At 41.2% G+C, this 13,514-nt stretch overlaps 1 protein-coding gene across 4 annotated transcripts in view; it reads left to right on the top strand.

Moving 5' to 3' along the window:
• Window positions 1–13,514, top strand: part of mef2ca (myocyte enhancer factor 2ca) — a 52,261-nt gene that overhangs the window by 32,207 nt on the left and 6,540 nt on the right. For 3 of the 4 annotated variants that reach the window (XM_046067053.1, XM_046067055.1, XM_046067054.1), the window contains 4 exons: window positions 8,623–8,766; window positions 8,853–9,039; window positions 9,126–9,170; window positions 10,581–10,747. In XM_046067053.1, the coding sequence (XP_045923009.1) occupies window positions 8,623–8,766; window positions 8,853–9,039; window positions 9,126–9,170; window positions 10,581–10,747 (543 nt within the window). The remainder of the gene's footprint in view (window positions 1–8,622; window positions 8,767–8,852; window positions 9,040–9,125; window positions 9,171–10,580; window positions 10,748–13,514) is intronic. The other variant, XM_046067056.1, reaches the window with a different exon arrangement.

The raw sequence follows: 13,514 nt of genomic DNA, 5'->3' as shown, positions 1-13,514 counted from the left end.
GCAACTCGCGCGTTCTAAAAGGTAAAATATCTGTTTTTTTCAATGGAGTCTGGTTAAACAAAAGGGATTTTACTCTCTATAAAAAAGTGTCACTATGTAAAAAACTTTAGGGGCGGCTGTGGCTCAGGAGGTAGAGCGGGTTGGCCGTTAATCGGAAGGTCGGCGGTTCAATCCCTGGCTCCCCCTGGTTGCGTGTCGAAGATACTGAACCCCGAATTGCCCCTGGCGGCTGTTCCGCCAGTGTATGAATGAGTGTGAATGTTAGTTTCCGTTTGAGCACTTATGAATGTGTGTGTAAAAGCGCTTTGAGTGGTCGAAAAGACTAGAAAGGCGCTATACAAGTACGGAGCATTTACATTTACATTTACAAAAACCATCAGCCACTTTTCAAACTTTCAAACAGTTGACAAGACACTTTTTATCTTCAATCTTTATTATGTTATTACTAAGTGAACCTTGAGTTAAGATGAAGTCTGTTTTATTTATTGTATTTTATATTTGTCTTTTAAGGTCACGTGAACAGAAACAACTTCATAATAACTCTCAAAACATTTAAGGAATGAATACTTATACATTACATTGTATGTTAAAGAGGAGTTAACAGACTTGTATGGAAGCGCTCACTGTGTGTGTTTGTTCATACACATGGTACCAGTGTGTTTCCCGAGTTAGCTGATGGCGTTTGATAGTTGGCCAACATGCTACGTTTAATCTCATTGCTCTCTGATTGGATGATGAGACAGATTAGAAGTCTTTGTGATGCACGCGTAACCTCTCAGGCCAACGAGCAGCAACACATGGCCCGACATGGTGCTGAGGCGGCTGTGCCATGGTCACGCTCGCTGTGCCAGAGTGGGCGGATCAAAGCTCGCCGTGTCGACGCTTCTCTTTTCTCTGATGGTGGGCAGAGCAGCTCGGCATGCAGCTTTCTTCATGAGAGTGAGATGAGAAGATAGATATAAAAGTAAATGTCTGTATGTTAAGAATGAAGCTGGAATCAGGGCGTTGTTAGCTTAGCTTAGCATAAAGACTGGAAGCAGGGGGAAAGAGCTAGCCTGGCTCAGCCCAGATTTCATAAATAGGCCTACCGATACCTCTAAAGCTCATTAATGAACATGTAAAACCGTGTCACAGCAAAGTTCATCTGCAAAGATATTACATTTATCATTATAAAACAAAGAAATAACTCCAAACGCTCCAAACTTTGGAGCGTTTGCTGCGGTCCGCCGCGGTCCAGGGCTGGAAACAGAAGGACTCTCTTCTTCATGCTTTGTTGACGTAACAAATGAGGTGACGTTAGGTCGGCGTGGCAGCTCCTGGCAGATAAGAGACATTTGGATGGACTGTAAAATGCTCACTGCAGTTCAATCAGGAGCGCAACTAAAATAGGCAACAAGTAAGGTAAGGAGAGTCCAAACGCGCGTCTCTTATCGAATCCACGGTTCTTGGAAATTTGGTACTGGTTCCAACTTGGAACCAGTTCTCGATAGGGGTGGAAATCACCAGAGGCCCCACGATATGATATCATCACGATTCTTATGTTGCGTTACGATATTATTGGGGTATTTTGGTCTTTGTTGCAATTACCTTTTTCCCAACGTCACATTATGTCCCCAAAGGAAAACTGTGTCAACGTTTGTTTTATCTAAAAAAGAATAAATTCTCTGTTTGTTCGTCTCACTTTCGGTGGAGCTGAGTTACCGTTAGCTTCCGCAATACAACTCTATAGGGAAAGTCCGTAACACCAAAGATGGCGGTTATCCCGCCCCTCCCACTAGAAAGCCAATCATCTGCTTTTAACAGCCGAGGCGGGAAACGCACTGATGGAAGGGTCAACAATGCGTAGTAGATGTATAACCGGTGGGGGAAAACGCTTAAACTTTTTATTGGGGCAAAGTCATCAAACTTTTTCAGCATTTTTAATCAGATTTTACTGCTGATTCTATACATGCAGTTTTTATGTGCTGGTGACCAGTAAAAGGGCAGTTATGGCTCTCTCGGCTAGCAGCCTGGGCTGGTTCTCAATCTGCGTTCTTGTCTGTACTTGTCTTCTTGTCTGTACTTGTGTTCTTGTCTGTACTTGTCTTCTTGTCTGTACTTGTGACACGTCATCAGTCGCAGCCAAAGTACCGTTCCAATTCAAAAGTCTGCATCTAGCCAAGTACAGTCAAATACCCGGAAGTGTTCTCGCTCCGCCCGTTTTACCGAGCCTGCATCGGTGGTGACTTGTGTGGACTTCGGATAGCCAGATATCCCAGAATGCATTTCGCCACCAAAAAGCGACCTGCTGACCTCAACAGAAAAGAAATTCCACTAGCACTGAAAAAACTATTGATTTTATTATGATAGTACCACCCTTAGTTCTTGATGCCCAAACCTACTGACTAGTCTGTACTGGCTTCTGGATGAGAGCACCAAGAAAGAAAAGGGGAAAGTGAGTTGGACTGTGAGTCCACCAACAAAATATCTATGCCTGACAGGAATTTAGCAGAAGAGAGCCTCCTTTTTGTGTGTGTGTGCGTGTGTGCATGCTACATAACTACCAGCTTATTGTGTTTGTTCAGCCTGGGAACCTTGCTGCTATTTATAAAGCTGAGGAGTTCTGCATTCCTCACTTCTACTCTGTTAACCTTATTTTGCTTTGGCCTGCTCTGCGGTGTGTGTGTGTGTGTGTGTGTGTGTGTGAGCGTCAGTGTGTTCAAGTGTGTGTGTCTTTATTGAAAACTTCATCTGTTTCTAATCTAAAACAGCGCACACACACACACACACACTTAAACACCCTGACGCTCGCATACGCTCTCAGAGTGAGTCCAGTTCCTTTGTGTTGGCTGCGATCCCTCCCCGCTAAATGGCTGGAAACCGGTAGTGGTCTAAAAATAGCCCGGTACACAGCTAAGAATAGCCATGACGGGCTGCGAGTGTGTGTGACTGTGGTTTGCCTGTGCGTACGTATAACTGTGAGGCGCTGGAGGAAAGTAAAAAGTAGGAAGAGGAGCAACTTAAGGCAAATCTTAGTTCCTCACAACCTCCTCCTCTTCCCTCCATGCAGTCTGTGAATCATCACAGTGGAGGGTCAGATTTAAGTCCTGTTTTAAAGCAACACTTTTATTATTTATCATTTTTTAAATAGAAAAGTAGTGTGTCTAACAACTATATACATCCCTCCTGCTAAAGTGGCTATCTAGCAAAATCCACTGATGAATTATTTACTCATAAACTGACTTTACTTGTACAGTGAAGGACAATAAAGCAAAGGACTGGTGTACATGCATCACAGCAAAAGTTGACATCATCACATTTTATGCAGCACGGATCACTTTTATAACTCTCCCGGGTGGTACTTTCAAGGCCAGTGTGGATAAGGTAAATTTGTTAGTTTAATTATTAGCAGGTTAGAGAGGCTGTACCCAAGGCACCGTGGTGCTTTAAACAAAATGCTAAAATGTTGGCGTTTAGCAGGTATAATGTTTACCATGTCCAACATTGTAGTTTAGCGTGTTAGCATGCTAACTTTTGTTAATTAGCGCTAAACACAGCTGAGGCTGATGGGAACGTCATTTGTTCTGCAGTTATTTGGTATTAAACCAAATTGTTGGCTACATTAACAGCACTAGATGGAAAGTCAGAGGATCACCAAAGTCATTACAGTTCATCCTGAAAGGAACATGAAGGTCTGAAGCACATTTCATCGCAATCCATCCAACAGCTGCTGAGATGTTTCAGTCTGGACGAAAGTGGTGGACCGACACTGGCTCTGTTTGAAACAGAAGGCAGTTGCCTCGCTGTCTCGCTACTGTAATAGACAGCTGCCTCAGAAGGCATGACTTTCAAGTGAAGGCATCTCTATGAACAGTGGTTTCGAACAGCCTTTTAGGGCCGCATTTACAGCAACGTGTGACGTCAGCACGCCGTCTTGCTTCTCTTTTGGATGTCAGTCACTAGCCTTAGCGTCAGCTAGCTAGCTATTGAAAAGACAAATTGCTAACAGACGCCTCAGAAATCATATTAAAGGAGACCTATTATGCTTTTCCATATTTTATGACTTATCTACAAGGTTATAATGTTGGATGTTCATGTTAAACGTGGCCAAAACTTCAAATAACGAGGTTAAAGTATTTAAAAGAAATCCCTGTGAGCAAAAACCTCAGATTTCCTCCTGTTCTGAACGCTCTGTTTTGAACTGCTTTTTCTACCAATGACTCTGTTCTACATAGAGCCAACATGCTAACATGCTTCAGGTCTTGGCCAATCAGAAGACAGTGGGCTTTGAGGGGGGGGCCTTAAAGAGACAGGAGCATCTACAGCTTGTTTCAGACAGAGGCTGAAATGAAGGCCTACATGAAGAGTCAGTATTAGGGGTGCAACAACTAATTGACGTAGTCAACGAAAAGTGATTGAATGTTTCGATTTGTTCGTGACGTCATCGGCCCGTAAAATCAACTTAACGGAGTAAAGTGATGTGAACAGTAAACTTAGTAAAACAACACAATATCAGCGCAGCAGTAACACCTTCACAACCCAAAACCTCCAGAGTGTGACAGCACTTCACTCTTCAAAAGCTGTCTACTACAAAATCGTTATTATTGACCCCCCTGTAAATTCGGCAAATGTGTAATGCATGACGTTATTCCTTTCTTTGTATATAGTGGCAGTTTGTCCCGGTGTGTTGCAGTACTGGCCTTTAAACTGCTCCGTCACTAAACAGCAGATCAGGACTTGATTTCAGTGGAACTTTCTGTTGCTGCAGCAGAAACGTTCATTAAAAGATGTATTTTTGTTGTCGTGACTGTTAATTAGCACATGCCTAAAACAACCTCAAGTTTAATTTAAAAGCTGATAGCTAAATAAGAAGCATTCTGTAATTTTGCAATTCATAATCCGAATAGTCGATTACTCGTTTCAATAATCGATAGATTAATCGACTATCAAAATAGTTGTTAGTTGCAGCCCTAGGCAGAAGAAGATAGAAAATTCGTTTTCTGAACTTTGAATCCTGCAAAGCTGCCATACAGGAGTCACAGAACTACAATATAGGGCTGGAAAAGCAGTTTAATAGGTCTCCTTTAAATAAAACTTGGTAAGTTACAGTCACGGCCTAATAAGATAGTTGTTTTTAGTTCTGGCTAACTTTTCACCACAGGCGAATAGATTTATGGGTAACAGGCAGCATTGAGTCAGCATAGATGCTGCCTTTGAACCTGACCGCTATGGGGCAGTTTGAAGGCATCTTACGAGACGGGAAAAGATCATTCGATCCGTTTCGAACTGCACTCGATGGCTCGCTGATCTGTTAGACACCTTCTGAAGCAGCATTTTTACCCTGTTTCAAACACAGCCTTTGTCCATCCCTGGAGCCACATGCAGATGCACAAACTTGTGCTGATGGTTTAAACTCTTCATTTATCTTTTACATTTATTCATTTAGCTGACGCTTTTATCCAAAGCAACTTACATTTCATGTGTATATATTGGTCAGGGACACAGGAATCGAACACCATGTGTCTTATACACTGTTCCATCACCACCTAACTCTTCTCTCCCGAGAAATACTGTATAGGTTTACTTCCTCAGGCCGCATCTGAATAAAACAGTGTCTACTGATATACACGAGTGACGAGGGGTCACAGGTGGACGACGCTTTGTGTTAAGTGGTTATGTAGCAGCTGAAAATGTCCAACTGTCCCTTTAAACACCAACAGGGAGAGTTTTCATAACAGACAATGACATGATGATGGAACTTAAATGCGTCTAAAGCTCTTTTCTGTTGCACTTTATTTCACCATATCTGATACATACTGTAAAATTCATAGGAACCTTCCTGGAAAGAGACATTTAATTTGGTACCAATGTTACTTGCTGCACTTCCAGTTAATCAATTCCAATTCATCGCTTTTTGTTAGTGAACACGAACATGCCAAAAACAGGAAGGCACACAATTTAACAAATTAGGAGAATGTAGTTCCATCTGCTGCCGGAGCGGTAGTAGTGGTGGGATGGTGTAAAAGCTGCGTGTCATGTTCTTTGGCACACGTTCACAATCAGAACAACTACACACACATAGTGGTGCACACATTTACTCGCAGCTTCATCTGATGTGGAAGTAGAGGAGGAGACCACCCACGATGAAGAGGCCAGTGGAAGGAACTGAAATTGAAAAATGAATAAACTAAATCGATGGAAAGGAAAAGCAGCGACGGTGGAGGTGTGGATGGATTCTGGGAGGGCTGGTATGATGTTATGGCATTCTCTCCCCCCTCCCGACTCCCTCCTCAGCTGTCTCCCTTTCCAGTCTCGAGTATCTCCAGGAAGCTGTTCAAACCACCTGCCACCACACAAACGCACACCCCGACACACACATTCCTGACCAGTTGTAGAAAGTCAATTATTTCTAAAACAATTAAACCCTAAGCCTGTATTCATCGTCTACACAAACGGTTCCCAACTCTCCAGTGCGTGGCATTATGAACCTGAGGGGTCACAACCTGATTGATGGGAGAGAAAAGAAGACTTGTGTTTAGACTTTCCCCCCCGAATGTTTGCTTTATTGTGAAATATTAAAATGAGGGAACTCTTTCATGGACATACGGACTCCGTAATCAGTATTCATACATAGAAACTGCTTCATTTTAAAGGGGTTACATGCCTTAAAAAAGGTTGGGGAAACTGTAGTAGGTTTTTACCTAGTATTATCACACTTATTTTTATTTATTTATTCATAGTGACTTTCAGCTCATAGTTTATCTGTCCAGCCCACATCTTTCGTGTACTGGTTCGCTCTCACAGCGTCGTTTTTGGAGAAGAAGCAGTAAAAAGCCACCGTGCACGACCTGCAAACAGCAGACACGGTTACGAGAGGAGCTGGTGAGCACAGTGGAGCATTTAGCAGCTGAACAGCTCGTTCCTGCTGCCCCCAAGTGGTCAAAAAAAAAACGAAATTGCAAAATATTGCCGGTTTGAAGAAAAGATCTCCTTCCAGCTCTGTTCCTGGCTGCTTGTAGTTTACACAGACCAGCTATTTTCTTTTATTGAAACAGGAAGGCGTGGGTGTATAGTGGACGCATGGAATACAGTGTGTGTGTGTGTTTGAAGAGGGGAAAGTGGGCTAGTGGAGTCAGCTTTGTGTTTTAATAGACGAGCCAGACTGACAGATTGTGAGGGAGGGATGGGAGTGACGAGAAACGCAACGGAGGAGCAAAAAATAGCCTTCTACGGCCATCCCTCCAGGAGCCACGCTAGTATTGGCGGTAGCTGCCTCCCCCTCCTTACCCGGCGGACCCCCTACCCTCCCTTCTCTCTAAAGCCAAACAGGTGGACATGACTGGGATGAGTGGGATAGCTGCACAGGGCCGACCACTGAGCCCCTGTGTGTGTGTGTGTGTGTGTGTTGTAGTGATCCAGTGACAGACTGGACTAATGGGCTGTGAAGTGCTGAAGCAGGACGCTGAGAGCCAAACCACATACTGTACAACACACGCACACACAGCTCAGTGGAAGAAGTACTTGGAGTTTTTGCTTTAAACTACTAATATCCCGTGTAGAAATACTCAAGTAAACATATCCATTTAAAATCTTAAGTCAAAATATCAAAAATAAAAGCACCCTTGTATAAAGGATAATATAAAATATTGCTCAGTCTGTCCCCCGTCCTTGTTTCTTGTTCCTGTTGTAACGTAGGTGTAGTTTGTTGTGTTGCTTTATTATCTATTTATTTTCTTTCTCTCCGATGTCTGATGTGCACTTTATTGGTCTGATATGTATGTATGTCCTATAATTTTGTAAAACCACTAAAGTAAATTTTTATGCAAAATGACCTATTTCAGAATAATATATTTTATATTACTGGAGTAAAATTACTGTGTTCATCACTTTAATGTTGCAGCTGTTAAAGGTGGCGCTAAAAGCTTGTGGGTAGCTTTTGAATTCCCTCCTCCAGGATCAATAACCTCATTAATTACATCTTGTATTATTCATCTGAGTCTGCAGAGTAACTAAACTTATCAAAAAAATGTTCTGCAGTTAAAAGTACTATACTTGCCTCTGAACTGTAGTGTAGTGGAAGTAAATGTACACACCCTCAGTACTCATACTCACCATCATCTGATACTTTTGCATGAGAGAGGAGATTTCACAACACTGAGATGAAGCTTTGGCTGGAGACACACCAACATGTCTGACACGTCCACGCTTCCTTTAATGTGTTGTCTACAAACATAAAAGTCCAAATATTTCTTATCAAAGTCTGTTGAAACGAGTGCGGCAGGTCTGACTGTACGTGTTGGGATCAATTATCACTGCTGTCTGACTGTGGACGCCAGACGATGATGGTGATGCTGTCGTCTTACAGATGGCTGCTCAGACGGCGACCTCTTGTGGTTTAAATAAATATTGCTTGTTTTTTAGTTTAAAGGATTCGTTCACGTTTTTTCACATCTTTAAAACAAAACTGTCCGACTCGGTGATCGAATCTGTTGCAGTAGAATTTTCTTTTTTCATGTTTCTGCTCTAAAGCCAATCAATAATGTCTTGACCCTATAAACGTGCATGTATAGTAGTAAAAGAGCATTCACCTGGATGTTTTACTCAGTAAAGTAACACCGATGTGTTTGTTTTCCATCCGAGCAGACGCTGCGTAAGAAGGGTTTAAACGGCTGCGACAGCCCCGACATCGAGGCCGACGACTCCGCCGGCCAGAGCCCAGAGTCAGACGACAAGTACCGCAAAATAAACGAGGACATCGACATGATGATCAACAGGCAGAGAGTCTGTGTAAGTTCACGTGCAGGCCAGCAGTTTCACGATCTTCTCAGTGATGTTGACCAGCTGACTGACTTGAGTTCTCCTGGATTGTCCAGCAGGGTCTGCCGCCCTCCAACTACGATATGGGAGTGTCCATCCCAGGCGGTAATCCCAGCGGACTGCTGTACTCCCACCCCAGCATCGGCTGCGGGCAGGGTAACCACAACCTGCTGCCCATCTCTCACACACACCTGCAGAGGAACAGCATGTCCCCTCAGAGGCCCTCCAGCGCTGGGAATGCAGGTCTGTGTTTATGAACATGATCTCAACTCTATAATCAATCCCAGCGTCGTCTTCAGTGTCTGAACGTGTTCGTTTTGTCTCTGCAGGACTGATGGGTTCAGAGCTGACGAGCACCGTGGTCTCCAGCGTGGGTACGACTGCAGTTCATTTATATTCTTCCAGCCAGTAGATCAGACCGTTACAGTTAAACATGTTGTCATTTGGGGGAAGACTGGGAGGAGGAGAACTTTATTATTATTATACATATGTAATGAAAAGAAGCGGCTTTTACCAAAAGGTGCAGGGGGAGGGGAGCACAGAGCACAGAGTCCATGAGTATGGATAAAAACACATTATTATTGAAATGTTTACAAACAAACGTGCATTGACTGAGCTACTATGTCTGAAGAATTTGTAATAGTAATAGGACTCTTCAAATGGCATTTTAAACATGTGATCAGGCTGATGGCTGATCAATAAAGAGTCGATTACTGATCATTCGTTCATTATAAATGTCTGTGATTCGCTGCATCTTGACCAGCTTTTCTAGCCAGTAAGAAGTGATTCAATTAAACGCTGATTCACATCATTAGAGCCAAAAATGATTAGTCACTCGACAGAAAACTGTTGTGCAACTACTTTGATGATCGATTAAGTAATTTTTTAATGCTAGTTTTAGCTTCTACATTGTGAGAATTTTACAGATTTTTCTTTGTCTGATTTGACAGTGCACTGAATATCTTTGAGTCTGAGTAACAAGGGTAATTTTAAGACGTCGCCGTGGGCTTTAGGAAATTATTATCTGTCACAGTTTTCTGGCATTTTATCGACCAAACGATTGATTGAGATAATCAGTGGATAATGAAAGCGATCGTTAGTTGCAGTGCTGAAAACATGAGACTTCCCCGAGGGCGTGTTACAGGTGCTCACTTTGCACATCAAGGCATTAAAGGAATATACATAATAATAGAAGGTTGGTTAAGTTGAACATAAGGTAAATATAAATAGCAGTATCAAGATATGAACAATATTTTACTGCATGTGACAAAAGTGTAACGCACACGATTTAGCTAAAATATGAAGAGAAAAATCAACAAGACACACAAGAACAAAAGGCTTAAAAAAAAGATTTATAAATAGACCAGATAGATTGAAAAATAAAAAATAAATGGATAAAATTAAATCTTAGAACAGATAACAAGGTGGAATTGATTAAAAGTCCTTAAAAATTGCAGAGTAAACAGAGTATCACACATTAGTTGAGTATTGAAACAGAGAATATTGCACATTAAGGTGCAGATTATAATGAGTTGGCTTAATATGAAGAGAATAATCAACACAAGATACAGAAGCACATAAGACTGATAAAATAACAGCAGTAAATAAATAAATAAAATAGATAAATGGATCAAATTAAATCCTATAACAGATAACACTGTTGATCACAATGGATCCTCAATAAAACGCCTCACCTCCACATGAAGTTCCCCTCGTCCAGTAGGCCCAGAGGTCCAGACGTGGATCTGTGGTGTATCATAATGAAAGCCTGTGTTTGTCAGCAGGAAACAGCAGCTACAGTAACCACTGCACCTCCCCCGGGCTGCTGTCTCCAGGAGGCGTTTCCAAAAACATGCAGGATAAGAGTCCTCCTCCAATGAGCATGAGCCGTAAGCCGGACCTCCGCACTCTGATGCCCCCCTCCAACAAGTGCAACAACATGCCGACCATTGTGAGTGCTTTCACCTTTATTCCTCCATCAGTTCATTGTTTTTATTTCCCTGATATGCACGGAGACTAATTTTAGTCTTTGCTTCAATGCTGCACTCCAGTGTGAGGATTTTGATCTGATGTTGGTAAGTAAACTCTTAAATTACACCATAACAGGGAGAAAAACACACTGTCAGATACCGTATGAGAATAGGTTTTATAACAAAGAGTGTATCTAAAAGCGCTTAGCCTGGTGTTCTGATTTTGTTGCATCATTTAATTTCACATTGACCCAAACAAAGGCAGGTTTTCATAAATTACTTGTGATCCTTGATCTCACAAATAGTCCCTTGTTGGTTTGAGTTGTCATTTTGCATCTTTGAGGCGTCAACGTCTTGTCGCTTCACTCTCTTTCAACATTTATCTGTTGAGGTTAATCCACTGCAGCAGCTCCGACCTCCGCTGTTACCACAGGTGGCGTTTTTACGCTGGGGACCAGTTATTTCCACACCACTTTTTTTTTAAATGACTAATTTTGTGAAGAATAATTTGTTAAATATATTCTGAAAAATAGCTTGCAACAATGAAAGTGTTTTGACTAAGCTTTATTTGCACAATAAGACAACATGCAGTGCAATTTTTAAATATAGAAGAAACAAGTCTGCATTGTCCAAAACATAAAAACTATCCTAAAATCCCCCAAAGACATGCATCAGTAACTTTAATAATTTCATGACACAGTTTCTTCTTGTCAAAGTTTTCCGTTCTCTCCCTGGGAACATGACAGACTGTTGAATTCAGTTTGTGACATCTTGTTTCTGTAACGTTAAGTTAATCTGCCTTGTTATTTTTTTAACATGTCACAAAGATAAGGTTGATTTATTATCTTTACCCAACATTGTTAACATTATTTTAGGGCAGTGGTTCAGGCCTGTTGGTATTGCTGGGCTGACTAACATGCTTTAAGATGAGATTTACCTTTATTAATCCCCCAAGAAAGAAATTCATGTTGGTACACCGTCACAGAGGAATGTAAAGAACAAAAATACCATGAAAGTAGAATTGGTAAACATACTTCTTAGATGTATACATTAGAGCCCGACAGATAAATCGGCCGGCCGATGTTATCGGCCGATATGAGCTAATTGCATTTAATCGGCATCGGCCGTTTATAACAGCAGATATGTGACTATTAAAAAAGAAACAGATTCAGATCCTTCACTCATGTCATGGGTGTTGCATAGTTTGCCCACCAGAGGGCGACCAGCTGCAGCTGTTAACTACACTGCCTCACCACGAAAACCACAGAAGAAAACAATCAGCGAGTCGGTCTTTTGTCACGTTTATTACATGACTTAAATAATTATAATAAAAACAGCCACAATCACTTCGGAGCGTTAGGAGTGCTAACGTTGATGAGCCGCTAAACTATAGTTTCTGACTTATTCTAAATATATCTGCCAGCCGCTTGTCTGCAGTTATAGGCGGCGTGTCTGAAATGACTAAACCAGAGTGGACATGTAAATAAACGTGAGCAGAACAAGAAAACAACACGGCTTTCTGTCGCTCCTCTTTTTGTGACGTTGTAGATGTGAAACGCTGTAGTCAGAGCAGCGCTAGTTATATTTATAACGTTAGTTAAATGAAATCTCAAAGCTGCAAGTCCTCGTTGTAGACGGTCATTAAATATTAGATGCATTCAACAGCAGGTCACTGTATCGTAGACGGCATGATTTAGACAGAATGGTGGTTAAATGGCTTTGGTTAGATTTAAAGAGTGCTGGTAAAGGGATAAACTACATGTGAATTGAAATTATGGCAGATTATGTGAAGTAAAATATACATGCTTATTCTCTCTCACTGAAAAAGTTGCACCTTCCAGCAGCAAATACTTATTGATGTGCAACTGTTTACGTGTTCACTTTTTGAGACTGTAATTCATTTTATTAACATGAATCATTTAGGAAAAGGTTTTATAGCCCACATACATACCAGCTTTAAATATTGTCCTGTGCTAAATGTAGTTTATACAGTAAAGGGGTCTACTATCCAAATCGAAATATCGGTTAATAAATCGGCTCCTTTTCACTTTAATATCGGCGTCGGCCCCCCAAAACCCATATCGGTCGGGCTCTAGTATAAATAATAAACACACTATAGACAATCAATACGATAACAATGATAAATTATGTCGACACGTTCAGAAATGTCTATATTTCTGTCCAGTAGATGTGGTTTTGATGGATGACTGTGTTTTATGCAGAGTATTTTCATATTGTCGACTCTGTAGGATCCGACGCTACGCGCCTTTCCCGATCCTTATTTGACTTTATTTTATCCCTTTTATTTTATTGTATTTTACTAATTTTATATAAATTTTTCATGCTCTTATCTTGTTTTTTTTTTGTTTTGTTTTTTTTTGTATTATTCTTTACACTTGTTAAAGCACTTTGTAACTTGTTTTTGAAAAGTGCTCTACAAATAAGGATTATTATTATTATTATTATTATTACGCCCTTTTGATGTGCCGTTATGCAATATTTACCCGACCCGCCGCAATTTTTAATTCTATGTACTGAACGACCTGTTTGTAGAGCTGCACAAATGTTGGGAATTTAGTTCACGTAAACTGAGCAGAGTGACCCAGTACTTCACTGTGATTATAAAAATAGGAATGTCTTTCAACCAATCACAGAAACATTTCTAACTCTCCTTGAGTCAGCTCCTTGTGTTTCGGTTGTTTTTTAGAATGCGTCGCTGCTTTAGGTCTTATAGATTTCTCTTTTCTT

Source organism: Micropterus dolomieu, linkage group LG13 (genome assembly GCF_021292245.1).
Source record: "Micropterus dolomieu isolate WLL.071019.BEF.003 ecotype Adirondacks linkage group LG13, ASM2129224v1, whole genome shotgun sequence".
Lineage (NCBI taxonomy): Eukaryota > Metazoa > Chordata > Actinopteri > Centrarchiformes > Centrarchidae > Micropterus > Micropterus dolomieu.
Note: the sequence above shows the minus strand (reverse complement) of the source record. Positions and strands in the feature narration are given on the sequence as shown.